Source organism: Mus pahari, chromosome 23, assembly GCF_900095145.1.
Source record: "Mus pahari chromosome 23, PAHARI_EIJ_v1.1, whole genome shotgun sequence".
NCBI lineage: Eukaryota > Metazoa > Chordata > Mammalia > Rodentia > Muridae > Mus > Mus pahari.
This window is the reverse complement of record NC_034612.1, coordinates 13,914,238-13,934,011: the sequence shown is the minus strand read 5'-3', so window position 1 is coordinate 13,934,011 and position 19,774 is coordinate 13,914,238. Positions and strand designations below refer to the sequence as shown.

Sequence of the window (19,774 nt, the reverse complement as noted above, 5' to 3'; positions counted from 1 at the left end):
GGCCTCAAACTCAGAAATCCGCCTGCCTCTGCCTCCCAAGTGCTGGGATTAAAGGCGTGGGCCACTGTGCCCGGCTCATATTATTGGTGTTAACAGGGAGGGTTTACTGGTTCTCTTTCTAAACTCGTTCTCTCTCAGTCCCCTTCCTCAGTCCCCTCTCCCCCCCCCCCGGCCTCCTTCCCTCTCAGCACAGGAGGACACAGGGCCTCCCGGCCCGCCAGGGCTGCACACTCACAGGAGTGCAGCTTGAACATGAGCTTCACCGTGTAGTGGTACAGGTGGCTGCAGTCCTGGATGACCTGGATGAGCGGCGCTAGGCGACACTGGCCAGAAGACATCTGGGACACCGCGATGGCTGTGTTGAGCTGCCGGAAAACTGAGGAAAGAGCAGGAGGAAGCCAGCATGAGCAGGTGTGGCTGGAGGCTGGCTTGTGGGCGGCTCCACCCAGGTCTGCTTTAGTGACAGCACTAGGGCCCTGGAGTGGGTGAGTGGCCCTACACTGTGCTGTCAAAACCACGGTGGAGATTTAGTGATGGCTGGGATTCTAATCTGGGCCTTCAATAGCTCTAGGCTGGGACTAGTGCCCTGTGTTGGGGTCTGCCCCACACTGAGGACAGTCCCCGGTACAAGGTCAAGGTGGTCAGCAAGGCTGGACCATCCTCTCACTAAGCTCTACTTAGGGAGGGGTTTCCAGAACCTTCAGCCAGGATGAACTGGGGACAGCCACTAGAGGACAGGAATACCGGCTCCACAGTCCAGGGCCGCAAACTTACACTGAACCTCAGAGATGCAACAAGCTTAGGATTGTCACCAAAGGCCAGAGAAGTGGCTCAGTGCTCACCACCAAATCTGATGACCTATATGGTACATGGAGAGGGACAGACTCCTTCAAGTTTACCCCCTGGCCTCCACACATGTGCCATGGCACAGGCATGTACGCACACACACAATAAATTAAAATGTAGTCAATCTATTATGAAATACTGTCACTCTGGCCAAGCATGTTAGTGCAAACCTATAATCTGCTCAGGAAGCTGAGGCAGGAGTATTGAACTCAACGCCAAACTTCTACAAAGCAAGACGTTGTCTCAAAAACAAAAAAAAGGCTGGAGATGTGGCTCAGGGGTTAAACTGTGCTGGCTACTCTTCCTGAAGACCTAAGTTCTATTTCCCAACACACACACACACACACACACACACACACACACACACACACGAAGCCTCACAACTAATCCGTAACTCTGGTGCCAGAGGAGTTGATGCCCTCTTCTCATAGAGATGGCACACAGATGTACATGCAGGCCAAACACCATCCGGGTTTGTTTTTTTGTTTTTTTGTTTTTTTAAAGACTGTCACTGTAATAGTTGATCATGTAGCTGTGGAGACTGGCTAGTGTTTGTTCCAGGTCACAGCCTTGAACACAGGCTTTGCGTGCCCCAAGTGACCCGATACCTCACTTGCCCTGGAGACCCTGACAATCAGGCCTTGTATCAGAACTCCAGAGAAATGGGGGGGAAGGGGGACAAAGGACAAACAGGAGGCTGCCTCCCCTGGCCAGCATCTTCTCTGGGGCAGAGAGGGGAATGACAAAGAGTGGGCGGTGAGCCAGGCTGGGAGAGCAGCCAGGCCCCATGCCGGGCAGACCTGAGTGGTGCCAGAAGCCCTGGGCCCCTTGGTCTGGCCATGCCTCGGGTGGAGCTGTTTGCAAGGATGGAAGCCACACTAGGGTTTTGTTTCTTTGGTTTTGGCTTTTTTGTTTTGGGGTGTGTGTGTGTGTGTGTGTGTGTGTAAGGATTTCAAATGTGTGAGTAAACTCTGGTTTGCTCTGTGCCTTACTTCAGGCAGAACGCTCTCGACGACATCTTTCCAGCCAGGGTAGAATGCCTTTCCTTTCTCCCTCCCTCTGCCCCTCCCTCCTTCCCAGAGTGTCGCCCACCCCTCATCCCTCCCACCCACCCCCCACATGCTAGGTGAGCACTTCATTATTTAGGTACAGCCCTGGCTAATCAAGACCAGGCTGGCTTCAAACTCAGACATCTGACTGTTTTTCTCTCTTAAGGACCAGGATTAAGGGCATGTGCCACCACATCCAGACCTCTTATTTTTCTTATTTCCTCTAAGTTTTCTTTCCTTTATTCTATTATGTATAGGTGTTTTGCCTGTGCACCACATGCCTGCAATGCCCTCAGAGACCAGAAGAGGGCATTGGATTCCCTAGAACTGGACAGTTAGGATCAGGCACAGGGCCTCTTCAGCCCTTCTCACTTTTGAGACTGGGTCTCATTAAGCTCCCCAGGTTGACCTTGAACTCACTCTAGCTCAAGTAGGTCTCAAACTCATGATTCTCCTGCCTCAGCCTTCTGAGGCACATCTCTCTTAACAGCCTTGCACACCCACTGAAGGCGGTGTGTTACAGCTGGCTTTCCACTGAGGTAGACGTGCAGGGGTTTCTGTCTTCCGTGCGGTGGGCTGAGGTGAGGGGATCCTACACCTGTCACCTACCTGCGTGTGCCCACTCTCTGTAAGTCACTGAGGATAGGGGCCAGCAGGCCCTTCCCCAAGAGCAGCTAGGGTGGGATACAAGGTCTATGGCTTGAATCTCACGGCCCGTGTGCTCCAGGAGCTCGGGCTTAGCTTTTCTGCCGGAACTCAATTCCTGGTGGCCTGGGTCCAGCTGCACTACTGGGCCACACCCCTGGTGACCTGCCGTCTGCTGCCACTGTCCTACTCCTCGACAGGCTCCACACTGGCCCCTCACCCACCAGAGCCACAGGCCTAGGCCCAGGGTACAGAGCGTCTATCCTGCCTCTTCCCAATCCTGTTTTTCCTTAAAAAGGCGTGTGCCTTGGGCTTCGCTATGGCCAACAGTGAGTCACAGCAGTTATTTTGAAGGTACAGCCCGGAACGATCACCCCCCAGGCAGGGTGGGTGAGCCCTCAGAGATTTCCTGTCCAACAGCTGCCAGTTCTTTGGCTGAACAGTAGGAACACACAGTAGGAAGTGTTAGCCATGTTTTCTCTCCTGGAAAGCAGTGCTGTGCCGAGACCAGGCAGGAGCCTAGAGGGTCCTCCATGGGGCACACCTACCCTCCACACCCAGGGGCCCACAGTGGCATTCATGTGCCATGTCCTGCACACACGCAGGGTCCCGAGGAAGGGAAGTCTCTGCTTGTGCTCTGGAGGTGCCATGAGGCCCCTTTCTGTCTTGGAGGGAGAGGGACCCCAAGGGACAGGTGCACATAAGACCACGGCACTGGGTTATGGTGGGTGATCTGTCAGGAGAATCACTCGCCCCGTATGAGTGGGGCCCAGGTTTTACCCCAAGAGCAGGAAAGAGCAAAAGCCCAGCCCACCCGTGTCTTCACAGCCTGGCCTGAGTGCTCACCTGCCTCAGAAAGCTTCAGTTCACAGTCCATGTAGTCGAACATCTCCACGGTGAGCTGAAAACTAGGAGAAAAGACGGGGGAGGGGGGGATGCAAAGGGCAGCCAGGCACACCCACACAAGCCCCAAGGGCAGCCGGGCACACCCACACAAGCCCCATCAGGCAGAAACATGGAGTACCCAATAAACCCCTTTACCCACAGCCTGACGCCCCTGGGGGTCATGACCTTCAGCCCTGTGACCTCGTTTGGCATGGTCCCCGGTAGGCACTTGCACACAGACTCACATGTTGTTAACATCAGCTCCCGCTGCCTTCTCCAGCACCTCATCTGTTACCTCCAGGCCTGCAGGGAACTGGGGGTGCTGAAGAGACACAGCCCCCACGCAGTCTCATTGAGCAGCCACACGGGTCCCATCCCTGCTCCCAACAGCTCCCATGCGAAGGGAGGTTTCCGAATCCCCTCACTCTGTGACCCCAGCTTCTCTGGTTAAGCCAAAGGGGCTGACAGAGATCCCGGGGCTGAGGCGGGGGCAGCCTGACCAGGACTGACGGGCAAGGCCACTGGAGCAGACGGGCTGGCATCTGCACTGGATCTATGCAAACACCGAGACAGCCGGACAACCTCCTGCCAGTCTTCCTAGCCTCTACCGCAAGTGGACAGAATGGATGGACGGGACAGGTGCCATCCAACCCCCTCTATGCCCCAGGATGTCACAGAGAGAAGAGTCCCCCACCCCCACCCCCAGTCCCTCAGTCCATGATTGCTCAGGGACACTACCTTAAGGTGGAAGGAGGTTTTAGTCAGCAACAGTTTGGTATAGATATTCACCAGGTGCCCATACTGGTCACGAAGGTGGCCCTGTGGGGACGAGAGCCCTGTGTGAGGTCACCGTCAAGAACACACCTGGAATCCCAAGGATTGACGTGTGCCCACACAGGAAGAAACAAGGTGGGAAGAGAAGCCTTTCTTCCACAGATCAGTCACTCACCCACTCAGCAACCACTTCCTGCTAGCCTTCACCAATCTCATTACTGTCTCTAGCTTCCCCTCCTTAACCTCATTCCTCGTCACTCTTGCCAGAGAAAGTCTTGTGAGAGGCAAAGAGAGCCCTTTGTCCAGGGCAACAGGCCAGTTCTGAGCAGGGCACTTTACTAAAGGGCTGGTGGCAGCCAGGGGAGGTGCATTCTGGTCTGCACACAGCTTCCCGGCTCCCTCTTGCAAAAAACACCACTGTGTGTGGCCACGCCAGCAGGGCCTGTGTCTGCAGCAGGCACTGTGACAAATTCCTTACATCAAAGGACACACATAAAGCACAGAGGATCTAGACAGGCAAGGCTGTCTCTCAGGGTCTGCTCTTAGAGATTCACTCAGCTAAGCGCCCCAGGAGCGCTTTGGGAAGGAGGCCTGAGCTCTGACTTCTGAGGACCTTGGAGCGAATCCAGACACAGGGTCCCCAGACTACCGACTCTGAGAACTGCCGGGCAAATGCATAGAGAATCCAAGGCTGTGTGTGCCATGGCTTCTAAAGCTTCTGGTAAAGTCTAGGGGACCCCGGGGGGCCCCGGTCTTAGTCTAGGGGACCCTGGGGGTCCCCGATCTTCACAGAGGCGTGGGTTGCCACCTGTCCCAACTCAAGAGGACTGATGCAAGAGGCTTGCTTTGTGGAGCTGTCGGCCAATCCGCCTGCCCCAGACCCCAACTTCACACTGACTGGTGCTCAGCCTCCACAGTAACCCCAAGGACAAGAGGAAAGAGAATCCCTGCCCCCAGATGCTGCCCTCAGCTCGGCCACGTTGCCTGGACACTGTCCCCACACCTACCCACAAGTCGCCAATCTCACGTATGTTGCTCCGGTACCGCTGGTAGTCATGCAGCACCTGCAGCCGGAGAAGGGAGGGGAAGGGAGGACAGACACACGTCAGAGCTGCACACTTCCAGGGGACACTGTGGATGCTATCAGCTGGTGGCATGGCAGCGTCACTCGCCTGAGCCTGTGAGACCAAGGGCTGTGGTCACTACTCACGTTGGGGTGTCCGTCCCGGAGGACCTTGTGAAGGACGTGACAGAACTTCCAGCTGAGGATGGAGCTGCTGGACAGCGGCAGGCCGATGGCGTAGGACCAGAAGGTGAAGGCTCCCTTCTCGTGGTGTGTGCCCAGGATGATACCTTAGAGGGTCAAGGCCAAGTGGGGGACAGACTGACATGGGGGCCCCTCCCACTGGGCCCTGGCACTTTCTGCAGTTCCCCACATTCTCATCCACCCCAGGCCACAACAATTGGGAGTCCTGAGGTCATGCTCTCCCAACTTGGCACACCCTGGGCCAGGACCATGCTCAGCCCAGTCTCCTGAGAGCTCCCTAAGATGCAAGGGGCACAAGGATACGCCGGGCGTGCTTCTCCTTCACTGGGGCCTCCTGGCTGTTGATGGCTTTGCTGATACTGATGGCCTGTGAGAGACACAGAGGAAGGGTTAGACCCCCGTCCGTCCGCGCCGTCTGGAACACACAACCCAGAGAAGGACAGACCACCTAGTCTGGTGGAAGATCAGTGCGGGGGCAAGAAAGAGCGCACTTTTCCTGATCCACGCTCTGAGGAAACTTCTCTTCCATGGCCTGTAGCTGGTACCAATGTCATGGTGACCAAGAGTCCCAGGCTCAAGGAGGCTGAGCTGAGCTCAGAAAGGCCCGTCTGATCTACCTCACATTGTTCTCCTTGAAAAGGTCCCCAGACGCCAGGAAGAGTGGTTAAGGGCACGGCCCAACACTGCATCCTCTGCCCACCAGGGAGAACAGTAGACCTCTGCCCTGTGGCCCAACTGGGCTCCTCGGCCTCGGTGTCACCCCTCTCCCTGCCCGGCAGAGCCCACAGCACAGATGTCAGCTGAACCAGGCAGAAACCAGGCGCTGGCACTGGTCTCACTTCCACGGGCACCTGCTCATGCCACCGAGGACAGCTGTGGGCCCTGAGGAGGGGGGAAGAGCAAAGGAGAGCCTGCGGAGCCAGGACACTGTCACCTGAGACAGAAGAAGCCTCACACTTGACTAAACCATGCCACGGTCTTGAAGGGACTCTCACCTCCACTGGACACAGCTTTTTTTTTTTTATTTTTTTAAAGATTTTATTTATTTATTTTACAAATGACAGATGCACTGCAGCTGTCTTCAGACACCAGAGGGCATCGGATCCCATTACATGTGGTTGCTGGGAATTGAACTCAGGACCTCTGAGTGCTCTTAACCACTGGACACATCTTATTTCCTTAGCTCAACGCCTTCCAGTCCAGCTCCGTGGGCAGGAGGCCAGGCTACACAGAGAGCATTGTCCCTCAGTCCCTCCTCTGAGGCTCCACTGGCAGGTCGCTAGAATTGGAAAGAGCTGCCCAGGCCCCAGACAGGAGGGTGGACTGGACTGACAGGACAGATCCAGCGGCCAGGACATGCAACCGACCAGAGTGTTCTCACCCCGGCGAGCCAAGGACCTACACTGGGTGTGCTACCTAGGGACACAACCAACAGGCCAGCAGGTGCCGGGCAGTGTGGTAGCTTCTCTTTTGCTCCATCTCCCAAAGGCCACCATGCACTCCTGCTGCAGCACTGGAGCAGTAAGGCCCCACTTGTCGCTTGTTGGGGCAGTGGGTTCCCAACAGCAGATGCTCAGCACACGCTCAACAGGCTGGCTCAATTTTCCTCTAAGAGTAGCAGGCCTGGTGGGGCACAGAGTCCCTTTCTGATAAGATATATGGATCTGGGTCTGTCAGGGATGGGCATGGGCTGCTCCTGAGCTGGACCCTGCCCCCACAACCTAGAGAGGCCCACTGACCCCCATGCACACACAGAGCCCACTGTGGGAAACTCACTGAAATTTGAGGACCTGGGGCTTAGCTAAGCCCTCCCACCTCACTGGACTAGGGTCCTGAGAGAACACAGGCAAGCTCTGCCCTCCTTCCCAAGTACACAAAGCCTCAGGCAGCCATCCACCTGTTGGTCTGTGTGCCGAGCCTGGTCCCCTCTAGGTCCCATTTTCCACACAAGCACAGGGCTGCCACCTAGCAGCTGTGGGGAGACTGCCACTCTGCACGCCCAGGGTATTTCACCTCGACTGAGGGGATGTTTGGCACAACAGTGGCCAAGAGGGACAGCCGCAGAATGCCACCCATCTCCTGGAGGCGTCTGCTGTTCCCTTATTCCTTAGAGGAAACTGAAGCTCAGAGAGATTCCGTGTCTTGTGTACACTGGTAATAAGGGCAGTCAGGTCTGTTGGACTCTGGGCTGTGTTCTTACAGTGACGGGGACACAACTTCCTGGTACAGTTTTCCCCTGGCAGGGGTCAAGTGCTAAGTGGGCTGGGCCACACTCACAGCAAGGAGCGTCCCACCTCTGGGCTGAGGAGCCACAGTCTACACTGCCTGACCCCTGAGCTGCTCTCATGATGAAGGCCACCTGGCAAACAGGGAGGAGACAGAGCCACCCACGGGGCTGCCCATGGGGCACGGGTGACGAGGACCTGGGAGGGGCTGAGGTCCTTGGAAGTAGTGAGTCTGGGAATGGGTGGGCAGGCAGGAAGTCTCCTCCTCTGAGGAAAACGGTTACCAAGAGGCCATGATGAAACTTTTGAGACCCAAGCCCCCCTAGCCTACAGTAGAGCCTCTACTTTTCTTCACCTTAAAACAGAAACAAACAAACCAAGAAAAAAAACGGAGACTGGAGAGATGGCTCATGGGTTAAGAGCAGTGTCTGCACTTCTAAAGATCTCAAATCCCATCCCCGGCGTCCATGTCATGAGGCTCACAACCACTTGTAACCCCAGCTCCAGGAGGGTCAGACCACTGGCCTCTGTGGGCACTCGCCGTCCCGCGTACAGACACATGCACATAACTGAAAAGGGCAGGGTCTCTGCGGCCACCTCAGCCAGCAGGGTAATAACCCAAGAGGGGGGGAGAAGGTAGTTAGGTTCAACACAACTCAACAGCGGGTGTTGATTCAAACTTTGAGGGTGTGACCCCAGGAACTCTCTTCACATTAATTTGTACACGTGTGCGTAGAAGTCCAAGAACAATCTGAGGGGCCATCCTCTCCTCCTCTCCAAGTCCCAGCACACGTTACCCTTAGCAGCTGAGCCATCTCCATACACACACACACCTCACTCACACACACCTCACACACACACCTCACTCACACACACCTCACACACACACCTCACTCACACACACACCTCCTCTCTCTCTCTCTTCTCTCTCTCTCCCTCTCTCTCTCTCTCTCTCTCTCTCTCTCTCTCTCTCTCTCTTCTCTCTTCTCTCTTCTCTCTTCTCTCTCTCTCTCAGGCTGTGCATTACTATGCCTGAGAGAGCTCCCGCTTCCTGGGACACAAAGAGCACCAGGCCCCTCATCCCTGCTGTGGCGTTAGACAGGATCTCCCTACTCGGTTCTGTCTGGTCTGAAACTTACTATACATAGAGACCAGGTTGCCTTTGAAAACCGAGACCTCCCTGCTCCTGCTTCCCACGGGCTGGGATTAAAGGGGTGAGCCACACAGCAGGTTGTCCCTGGTCCTCTTCAAATCTGGTTTGTGATTCTCCAAATGTCCCTCTGGTAGTGTTACTTCATCACCTCACGGCATGTCGCGGGCATGCGCAGAAGTCCTGCCTGTGTGTGGCTGCTGCCCCAGCCTTAGAGTGCAGCAGTAAGGTCACGAGGGCAGAAGAATGCAGCCCGGGAGGGAACGTGGCAGGGGCTTCTGTGGAGGGCCTGGGTGCCACCCATCCCTGAGCTGGCCACAAGGGACAGGACCGTGTCAGCTAGCCATCCTGTGCAGGCGCAGGCTGGCTCCCATGAACACAGGCCCGTTGTATGCAGGGCGGGCAGATGTGTGGGGTGGCCAGCACCACACAAGGAGGCCCAGTGCTCACTCACACAGTAGGCGTCTGTGGGTACTCCTGGCCCCTGTTCATCCTCCCAGACAGCAGCAGCAGGCAGGGGTGACACCCACCCACCTCCCCTGGGTGTCTATGTGTATTGTCCTCAGGAGGTGGCTGTGGGTCACATTTGAGCAGAGGGTGGAGTTAGGAGCGCTTCAGAACCTCCCTGTGTGTGGACTGTCTGGCACACCCTACGACACAGCTCTGTTCCGAGGCTAAAGTGTGACATGGTCTGACCTCAGTGACACTTGGGCTTCCGAAACCATGTCACCCCACACTCACATAGCAGCTGGGAAGCCACACAGTGAAGGGGAAGGTAGAGGGAATCCCCAGCCCAAAAAAAAGCCTCCCACCACCCTGGTGCGTCAGGAGTGGCCTCAGGCAGAGGAGATCTCTCCCGGCTCTCAGGGTCAAGCACTCTGCAGAAGGACAATCCTAGGGGAAGGACAATGCCAGGATCAGGATGCAAACCCAGGGCTGGAGAAACCCCAGAACACTAAAGGATGGGGGTGTCTGGGTGCTTATCACACCCTAAATCCTGACTCCCCAGGAAGCCAAGAAGAGCCATTTCCATACAACGGAGAGGGGCAGAACGGTGCCAGGGAGTTGGGAGCCCGCAATGGAAGGGATTGCTCTCCACCTTTTTCCTTTGAGAAAGGGTCCCACATGTAGCCCTGGCTGGTCCCTGTATAGCTAGCTTTAAACTCACAGAGATTCACCTGCCTCTGCCTCTCAAGTGCTGAGATTAAAGGCGTGTGCCATCATGCTTGGCCTGGTCTCCCTCTTTCTTCATAAATCAGAAGAGTCCCTCTCTCAGTCTGCAAGGGGACAATCATGGAGACAACAGGGCAAGTGCAGTTGCAGGTTCCACGGCAACTGTGAGATGCCGGGAAACCGCTAGGCACCTGCAGGAGGTCAGCAGACACAACAGAATGTGGGCAGGTGACCGCTGATGGATACAGACCACTGGAAAAGGCAGTAAGTCCACACCCATGCCCAGGGAACCGCCAGTTTATGAGAAGACAGTGTCAGCACCAGGAGGGGCTGACCCTCAGAGTGCCAGAGGCTGAGAGGAAGCACAGGGCTGCCACACAGGGCCACGGAAGGACAACACATACAAGCAGGAGATAGAATCCTGACACCTGCCAGGCTCAAAAAGCCCGTAGTGTTGTTCCATAGGGCCAGTGGCCAGGTCCCAGTGACATAATGACCCCATCAGTTTTACTGAGCTCATCCTTGTGCCAAGAGCTTGGCCAGGGAGTCTCACCAGGTCTTCAGGAGGAGCCCCAAGAATTCCTCCAGATAAGGACATTGATGCTTCAGGAGTTGGCCAGTGCCATAAAAACCAAACATGCTAAGTGAGTCACTTAGGCAGGCCCGCCCTAAGCATCCAATATCACAACAGGACCCTCCTGTGGCTGTGTGCTGTGACTGTCACAGAGAACAGCAGCCTGGACAAGCAGAAAGACTGTCCACAGTGCCACGGCTACAAGGGGCTGGCAGGACTCATTCCCAGGCTCCCACTTTGGAGCTGGTGAGCATCGTCTGAGGTGCCCCAGAGCCATCTTGCCAACCCAACCATGGCTCCTCTGTATTCTCCATGTGCTGGATGTCAGTACCACCCTGAGCCCACTTCTGCTGGGCTGCAGCTGCTGCCGTGGCCTGCTTGAGACCTCAGAACTGACGGGACATGGCCGCATGCGCAGCCAGCCTCTCAGCGCCTTCACTCTGTGTGCTCAGGCTCTCTCCAGGGACAGTCCAGGAAAATGGTTCCACAGAGGCAGCCTTCGAGCCTTGACCACAACCAAGCTCCCGGGGTCCCCGCACCCAGTGGACTTGGCCTGACTGCAGGCCAGGACGCGGATTCTGGACTGTGGAATGGTTTAAGTCATAGGTGATGTAGGGCTGGAGAGGCTGGGAGGGCGGGTAGAAAGATGGAGCCAGGAGAGAGCACCCATCTCCGACTCATGACCGGGTGCTGCACTGTGACTCTGGACCTGGCCTTCACCTCCCCACCTTGGATCCCACAGCAGCCTCGATCCTAGGTCTAGGTTGGCACTCTGAGAAGGCCTCACAACAGCCCAGGGGAGCCCATGTCCTCAGGGTGTGCCCACCTGGCTTACCTATGGCAACTGCGTTCTTCTCTTCAGGGGCACAATGATGCCACGAAGAGTCGGGGGTCAAAGCTCAGGACAGACACCAGGACCAGGCTGAATGAGGGACCCTGGCCCAGCAGCCGTCCTAGAGAGTCCTGTTTCTGCAGGAGGAGCACACGGAGTGAATGCTCTGAGAGGCCGGCTGTGCACGCGGCCATGTCCCATCAGCTCTAAGGTCTCAGGCAGGCCACAGCAGCGCCTGCGACCCAGCAGAAGTAGGCTCGGGATGGTACTGACATCCAGCACACAGAGGGACAGAGGTGCCATGGGTGGGTTGGCAAGATGGCTCTGGGGCGCCTCAGATGTCACTCACAGTGTCAGCACCATGTTCTGCAACCCACAGCCCAGCGGGCACAGAACAGTTGTAGACTTGGGTGAGCGCACTCTTCCAGGAACCCACACACCCAAGCCAAGAGGCTCTTTCCCATAGTGCCTCTGTGGCTGGCTTCTCACCCAGAGCCCTCGGCTGAGTGGCCCTCACTTACTGGGGACGCTGCTCTAGAAACTTCCCATGCCCAGACTCTAGCCTCCCCAGGTATGAGCAGCAATCTCCGGGGCCTCCTAGGAAGTGAAGACTCACCAGCTCAGGCCCGGGACGGACAAGCCCCTGTCTAGCATGACGCATGAGGTCTTAGGCTCCACCCCCAGCAAGAGGAAGGAAACCAAATCAAGGCACAGCCCCTGTCAAATGCATCTTTGCGATCCTCCCTCAGCTGCCTCCTGGTCCTTATATGTGGGGCCGGCTGGCTGTGAAAAGCAGCCTATTTTGGTTGAATGAAGCTTGCTCCGCGACCTAGTAGAAAACTCTACAAGAGACAGAACAGTGAGCCACGTTCCCAGAGACAGGTGCCTGACACTACAGAGCCCCCAACTCCATAATTGTGTGACTATAAGTCATGCAGACAATGTCCCAAGCTTCTGGCATTCTGGCTAGACTCCACCCCCACAGTTACCTGACTACAGTCAGGTATGCTCCTCCCCACAGTTACCTGGCAAGAGCAAGATAGCCCAGCCCACTACAAAAGGGGCTGCTTGGCTCTCCTCTCTCTTTTTAAGCTCTCACCTTTCTTACTCTCATCTCTAGCCCTCCTTCTCTCTCTCCCTTCCCCCCTCTCTCCACATGGCCATGGCCAGCCTCTCTCTCTCTCTCTCTCTTTCTACCGTCTCTCTTTCTCCCTCCCTTTCTACAATAAAGCTCTAAAACCATAGACTGTCTCTACTCATCAAGGCCGGCTTGAACGATGAATAGGCTTTCCCCTAACAAGCCGCATCTAACCTCCCGCCAGAAGGCCTTCCTGTGCTCTAGCCACGGACCGGACCAAGGATTCTCCACCGCGTAGGAACCACCCAGCGCCCCCTCTCTCCCTGCCCTCTCCTCCCTCCCGCCCTGGGGCTGACTGAGTCCACCCCTAAGGCCCCCACTTTGTTCTCAGCTCTTCTGTGGTGTTCAGCAGTGTCTGAGATGCCCAAGACTGAGAACCTGTTATCTCTGGCCTCCGTGAGGTCCAGAGACCTCGGACTGCCCCTTGTCCACCACCGAGGGCCAGGTCCGTGGCTTCCCACAGCCAGACACCCACCCAGGGCCTCATGGAAAGTGTGGACAGTCCTCCCGTGCCCGCCTGCCTAGCACCAAAACTTGTGGGATGCGGGTTTTCTCCCACCCCCTTTATTTCCCCACACCCACTGCCCGCATCTGGTAGCAGAGGATGGTTGCGCCATACACGAGAGATGGAACCAGCTAAAGAATTCGCTCCGCACACAGAGACCTCTCTCTCCCTGCCCTCTCCTCCCTTCGGTCCCGGGGATGACCGAGCTGCCCCTGGGGCCCCCACTTTGTTCTCAGCTCTTCCTCGGTGTCCAACTGCATCTGGGATGCCCAAGACTGAGAACCTGTTATCTCTGGCCTCCATGAGGCCCAGAGACTGCCCTGCATCTGGTATCAGAGCCAGACCTCTGCTCACAGCTCTGAGCCTCTGGGTGGCCTGCCCACAGCTACCCTGACTTGAGCAGCTACCTCCAGATATAGGACATCCTGGATTTTGTTTTGTTTTTGAGACAGAATCTGGCTATGACTGGCCTAGAACACACAGAAATCCACCAGCTTCTACCTCCCAGGACAGGGATTAAAGGCATGTGCCTCCTGTGCCTGGCTGTGTCCTGTTTAAGTTCATTTATAGCATTTGTCATCTGACAGCGTTAGTTTCCCACTCTGTCTCCAACTCCTTGGACACAAAGGCACCCCACTACCCATTCATGAGTTTCACACTCAGTAGATTTGACCAATTGCCAATTAAAACATTCAAGGAGAAAAGTCTGCATTTGGACTGCCCACAGGTAGGCTCTGTCCTCCTTGTTATTCCATAAGCAACAGAGGATAACAGTTCATGTAGAAGTAATTTCTACTGTATGGGGTACATGGTTTAAATTATGTGAGTGGCTGTGCATAAAGCACATGTGAATACTGTACCATTTACACAAGAGACTTGAACATCCATGGATTCTGATTTGTTTGTTTTGAGATAGGGTCTCACTGGGTAGCCCTGGCTAGCCAAGAATTCACAGAGGTTTGCCTCCTGTGTGTTAGTAGTAAAGATGTATATCACCACAACTTTGGATCATACTATTTTCAGAGGCCCTGGACCCAATCCCCTAGACATTGAGGAACGGCCATACATTTTTTTCCTCTGTGGCATTTCCAGGACAGTCAATAAATCTTTACTGGACACATGTGAGAGGGAGCACTTGAGGCATAAGAGCTCTTTCAGACACAGGCACTGGGAACTTCAAGGCAGTGTCTTTCTTCCGCTAATAACTGAGCCACTAGAGATATTTATTAAGGGAGCTATAAAATAATTTCTATTTTTAAAATCATCCCTGGAGTGAATCAACTTGGGCCTCCTTGTGTGGTTATCACGAGGCTGTACTGTAGCAGCAGTTGGCAGCGACAGACAGGTTCCTCCAAGAGCCCGGGCTCAGAGCTGTTGGCAGGGCGGTGAGTTATTTTGCTCTGTGATTCCAAAGACTGGCTTGGAGGACAGAGTGCTCTCATTCAAACACTTTTGCTACCTCAAAGGCCATTGATGACCACAAACACAGGAGTTCTGTAGCCGAGGAGGCTAAGATGGGGCCATATGCAAAGCAGCGCAGAGGCCCAAGGCGGAATCATTTCAGCAGACAGGAAGTCAGCAACCGACTGGCCCTGGTCCATTCAACTGCATCCCCCTTCATTCCAATCTCCTGTCCCTTTGGTCCTGACCTCCCCATCATTCCACCACTGAGGAAATGCAAGCATTAGTCTGTGACAGTCTACACCTTAAGGACAGTGTGAAAACCCTGGGGAGAGAACCTGTCCTATGGTCACTATTGACAAATTCATGGCCCGACCCACTGCCACCCCAGCTCCAGACCTTGTGGGTGGAATACAGAGCAGAAGGACATGGTCCTGAGTCACACCTCTGCTGTGCCAGAATCTAGATGGACAGGGAGGCAGCTGGGTGGTTTTGTTTTTGAGGTATTGGTGATGTCATCACAGACCTGTCTGTCCCACAAGCCAGAGGACTGAGTCACACCCTGGCAGATGAACCTATTGCAGTTCAAGACTTATGTTTACCTAGCAAGAAGAAGACAAAGGCCCGCCTGTACTGATGTCTTCCATGGGCTCACTCGCCCAGTGTGACGCCGTGGACCATCCAGGCCAGGATGAGAGGCAGCCAGAGAATGGAAGCCAGTTGAGGCTTGCCGGTTCCCAAGGCTGTCCTTACTGTGGGCCTTTCAGTGTAGCCCTAAGGAGGGCACACAGTCCTCACTTGAGGACCTCAGGGACAGTAGGGTGGCATGTGTGACTGGCAGCAATCTCCAGATAGAAACACATACCCAACCCTATGCTGCCCACATCTTCCTGCCCTGCAGGATGGCTGTCTTATGTCAGAGTCACTGAACTCCACAACCCTACTTCTTGAAGCCAATTCAAACAGCCAAATGAATAGGAACGAGCAGGAAAAGGAGATTTATTCAGTGTGGCCACGGTGAAAAGAAGGACAAAGGTCTAGTGAGCCCCTTAAATTTACCTTCGGGGTCCTGCGGCCAGGGCCAGGGCCAGGAACATCTAAGCAGACCCTGTCAGTATGCCCACCACTGATCCCCACAGGGTGATCTGACGAGTTCTTAGAACTGTGAAATCTCAGGAGACAAGTCCCCTGCCCGCTCCCAGCCTTTTCCTTCTTCCTGTGTGAGATTCCTGGGGAAATTCCCATCTCTTGGGGTCCATTGTTTTAACAGTCCAAGCCGAGGGGTGTGTGTCTCTCTAGAGAACACTGGTTCTCAACTGGTGGGCCCCCACCCCCTTTTGGGGGTCAAATAACCCTCTCACAGGGGTCCCATATCAAATATTCTGCATATCAGATATTTATGTTAGAATTCATAGCAGTAACAAAATTACAGTTATGAAGTAACAAGGAAAAGAACTTTATGGTTGGGGGTCACCGCAGCACGAGGGCCTGTGTTAACCCGTCACTGCGTTAGGCAGGGGTCACCGCAGCACGAGGGCCTGTGTTAACATCACTGCATTAGGCAGGGGTCACCGCAGCACAAGGGCCTGTGTTAACCCGTCACTGCATTAGGCAGGGGTCACCGCAGCATGAGGGACTGTATTAACCTGTCACTGCATTAGGCAGGGGTCACTGCAGCATGAGGGACTGTATTAAACTGTCACTGCATTAGGCAGGGGTCACCGCAGCGTGAGGGCCTGTGTTAACGTCACTGCATTAGGCAGGGGTCACCACAGCATGAGGGACTGTGTTAACATCACTGCATTAGGCAGGGGTCACTGCAGCATGAGGGACTATATTAAACCGTCACTGCATTAGGCAGGGGTCANGACTGTGTTAACATCACTGCATTAGGCAGGGGTCACTGCAGCATGAGGGACTATATTAAACCGTCACTGCATTAGGCAGGGGTCACCGCAGCGTGAGGGCCTGTGTTAACGTCACTGCATTAGGCAGCCTGAGAGCCACTGCTCTAGAGTCTCTGCCAGGCCACTTAGAGACACCGTGCATTGCACCATCAGAAGCAGGGAAATCCAGGAGAGAAAGCTCAGGCAGAGGAAGTTAAGATGCCTGCATGTATGGAATAAAGAACGGTTCCCCCGTGGAGAAGGGCTAGGCTGCCCAGCACACCGGCCTGCCAGGCATCTCGGGTTAGCCAGCTGAGTTTCCCTGGCCTTTGCCAATCAGGCCTTCACTCTACCCCCACAGGGTTTCCACTCACGGACAGGACCCAGCTGCTGGGATCAAGTGGCCGGCTGGGTTTCATTCACAGGCTCCTGTACTGCAGTGGCTGGGCTCCGGCCTCAGAGCTGGGTCAGGGAGGATCAGGGAGGAGACTCTTCCCCCTCGGAAAGCAGGCAGGTCTCTATGGTATCTACCCCAGACTCCCTGGAATCCCTCTGGCAGACCACACCACCAGACACGAGCTAGGCGGGGTATGGAGGGTGCACATCTGGCATTCATTCTTGAAGGGATGGAGCACATGCCACCTTCCCGATGCTCTACCCAGCTCTGTCGTTTTGTGCAGCAGCCTGGCTCAGTTGTCCCTCTCACACAGCTGGCTATACTCTGGACACAGGGACAAAGTCTATCTCCTTCAGTCCTGTCTGCTTTTCTGCACACAATCTAACCACTAATACATTTGCTATACCCCTGCAAATACCTACAGCTACCCCACTGGGTCAGGACTACGTTAGTATTCCTGTCTTAAAAATGGAGAAACTAGACCAGGTGGTAGTGGCACACACACGCCTTTAATTCCAGCACTCGGGAGGCAGAGGCAGGCAGATCTCCAAGTTCGAGGCCAGCCTGGTCTACAGAGTAAGTTCTAGGACAGGAATACACAGAAACACTGTCTAGAAAAACAAAGGGGGAAGGTGGGGTGGGAAACTGAGGTACAGAGCAACAACAGAGGCAGGCCTGGCCCGGGTTCCTAACTGCTCAGTACACTTGCCATCGTCGGCACTTCTCTTCCCCGGGGCTGGGGGGGAGGGTACAAAAGTGACTTTTCCCCTCCTACTGTGTACCCCAATTGTGCAGGACGAGGTCAAGAGATGTAGTCAGTGTGCCCCAGAGGTGCACAGAAGCAAAGGCAGGAAGCAGCTGAAGTACATCCTGGGAGGCGGGTCCCAGCCCACCTAAGGGCAGCTTCTCTCTCAGGTGTGTGAGCCGGCCTATCTCAGGTGTGTGAGCCGGCCTATTCCCTGCTTTCTGACAGGGGCCTTGCCTTTGTCTCCTCTCATTCAGCCAACTGTTGTGACACAGGCCTGTGCCTACTCCTGGGGACACAGCGGGGACAGGACAGACCACCACCACATCAGCCCTCAAGAATCCAGCCAGTCCTGAAGTAACAGCTTGACAGAGTTGGGGGTTTTAGATATCCACCATGCGGGTTTGGGCTTTTCTCCAACTCTGGGGCAGGGATTTTTTTCTATTATTATAAATAATATTTTGAGCGTGTAAGCGGGTAGTAACATGTTATAATTACACTCTTTCCCCCTTCTGCCATGCTTGGAATCAAACTGGGGTTTCTTACTTGTAGGCAAGCACTCTGCTGCCGAGCTTCACCGAGACACACCCTGAGCTAGAGGCAGACCAGGGCTGAGCAATGGCATGAGGTCTGAAAGGCTCCCAGAACTTGAGAGCTGTTTTCAAGCCAGAGCCTAGGGCAGGTTCCAGACACCTGCTTGCTCCCGTGTGGCCTGCCTCTGCTAAGTGGGTCCTGAGAATCACCTGGCTGAGGAAATGCCACACCATACCAACGCCCGGGGCTCTTCCCCCAACCACATCACCCCCATTGGCCTGAGGTCTGCTGCTACTCACACATGCCCAGTCCACAGGCAGCTGCTGACTGCCCCTGCCCCCCAGGCTGAGACTCCTTCGAGACACAAAATGAGAAAAATCCCATTCCCACTTAACAGTGCTCCAGTGGGAAGATGTATTATCAAGGATATGCTGGTCGAAGTCAAAGATACAATCCAAATTAACTTCACCAGCCTGTTTGCTTGTTTCTAGAGTCAGCAGACATCTGAGTACTACACAGGTGGCCCCTCTCCTGCATCTATTCAGCAGTGCTACTGTATCAAGCAGCTGCAGCCAGAAGTGGGGACTTGTCAATAAATGTTAACCTTTACAAGAGTTTGTTCCCTGGAGGGGGGAGGGAGGGACTGCTGAAGAGATGTGTCATTGACCTGGAAATCGGGAAGGTAAGGACTTCCCATGGGCTGCTGCCTCAGCAGCTGGCTCCCAGTGGGCCGCCCTCACTCCTCATCCCTCACCCTTTCACCCTTTCAGCTGATTGTTGCCCTGGGTTTAACCCTGCGCCTTGATTAAAGGGCTTCTCTCAGCCTGACCTGAGAGAAGATCCCTCCCCTCTGCACGTTGTGAGTAAATCAGAGGCTCAGAGAAGCAACGAAAAGGGCAACTGTGTGTTCCCACAGAAAGGAAAATGCAATCAGGATGTTCATGGCTTCTAGCGGCACAGTGTGCTCCAAAGATGGCTCACCTCTTTCACAGAGGTCCCAGATTTTGAACTTTGGGGGTGGAGGGAGTGGGAAAACAGTAGACCAACTATTTGCTGAGACCCTACTATGTGCTAGACACACATACTTATGTTTACAGTGTTGGATGCATTATCCCCTGTTGCTGCTGTAACAAATTGCTACAGTTTTAGTGCCCTAAGACCAGCACTGATACGTCTTACACTTCTTCCAGTCTACAGTGTTTTTATTGTCCCTGAGTGCTGGCATTTTAGTTAAGGATGTAGCTTGTGCCCCCATGATGGATTTATGTGGTGCTGGGGATCAAACTCGTGGGTTCAGGAATCCACGGAACTACATTCCCAGCCCCTAGAATGGGTATGGAAGCCCTAAAAGCTGGCACCAGTCGGTCTGGGTTTCTCTGTGTGGGTTCCTCACCTTTCCCAGTTTATAAAGGAGGGCATTATTCCTAAGCTGTTAGCTCCTTCAACCCACCTGTAGAGTTTAACCTCCAGCCATTGTAGCCACTTGCCTCCCGGGCCTCCCTCATCTGTATTTAGGGACCCTGTTAGGCAGGGCCCACCTGGTGACTCATCAAACCTCCCACCTCAGGGTCAGATGAGCATCTTGATTCCATCTACAAACTGAATTACGCAAATAACAAAGTTAGTTAGGCTGTGGTCATCTTTGCAGGGACATGACTCAACCTACTTCACAGTATCTCAGAGGACATTTATCCAGAAACACAGAACTATCCCTGTTTTCTGAAGCAGCAGCAGCAACCGCCTCTATC

The 19,774-nt window shown here is 54.7% G+C and overlaps 1 protein-coding gene across 1 annotated transcript in view; it reads right to left on the bottom strand.

Moving 5' to 3' along the window:
• Hip1r (huntingtin interacting protein 1 related) overlaps positions 1-19,774 on the bottom strand; it is a 30,499-nt gene that overhangs the window by 7,920 nt on the left and 2,805 nt on the right. Inside the window, exons 2-8 of the mRNA XM_021222525.1 lie at positions 5,770-5,833; positions 5,410-5,552; positions 5,207-5,263; positions 4,164-4,244; positions 3,671-3,747; positions 3,387-3,448; positions 236-376 (exon numbers count right to left, since the gene is read on the bottom strand). Of these exons, the coding sequence (XP_021078184.1) occupies positions 236-376; positions 3,387-3,448; positions 3,671-3,747; positions 4,164-4,244; positions 5,207-5,263; positions 5,410-5,552; positions 5,770-5,833 (625 nt within the window). The remainder of the gene's footprint in view (positions 1-235; positions 377-3,386; positions 3,449-3,670; positions 3,748-4,163; positions 4,245-5,206; positions 5,264-5,409; positions 5,553-5,769; positions 5,834-19,774) is intronic.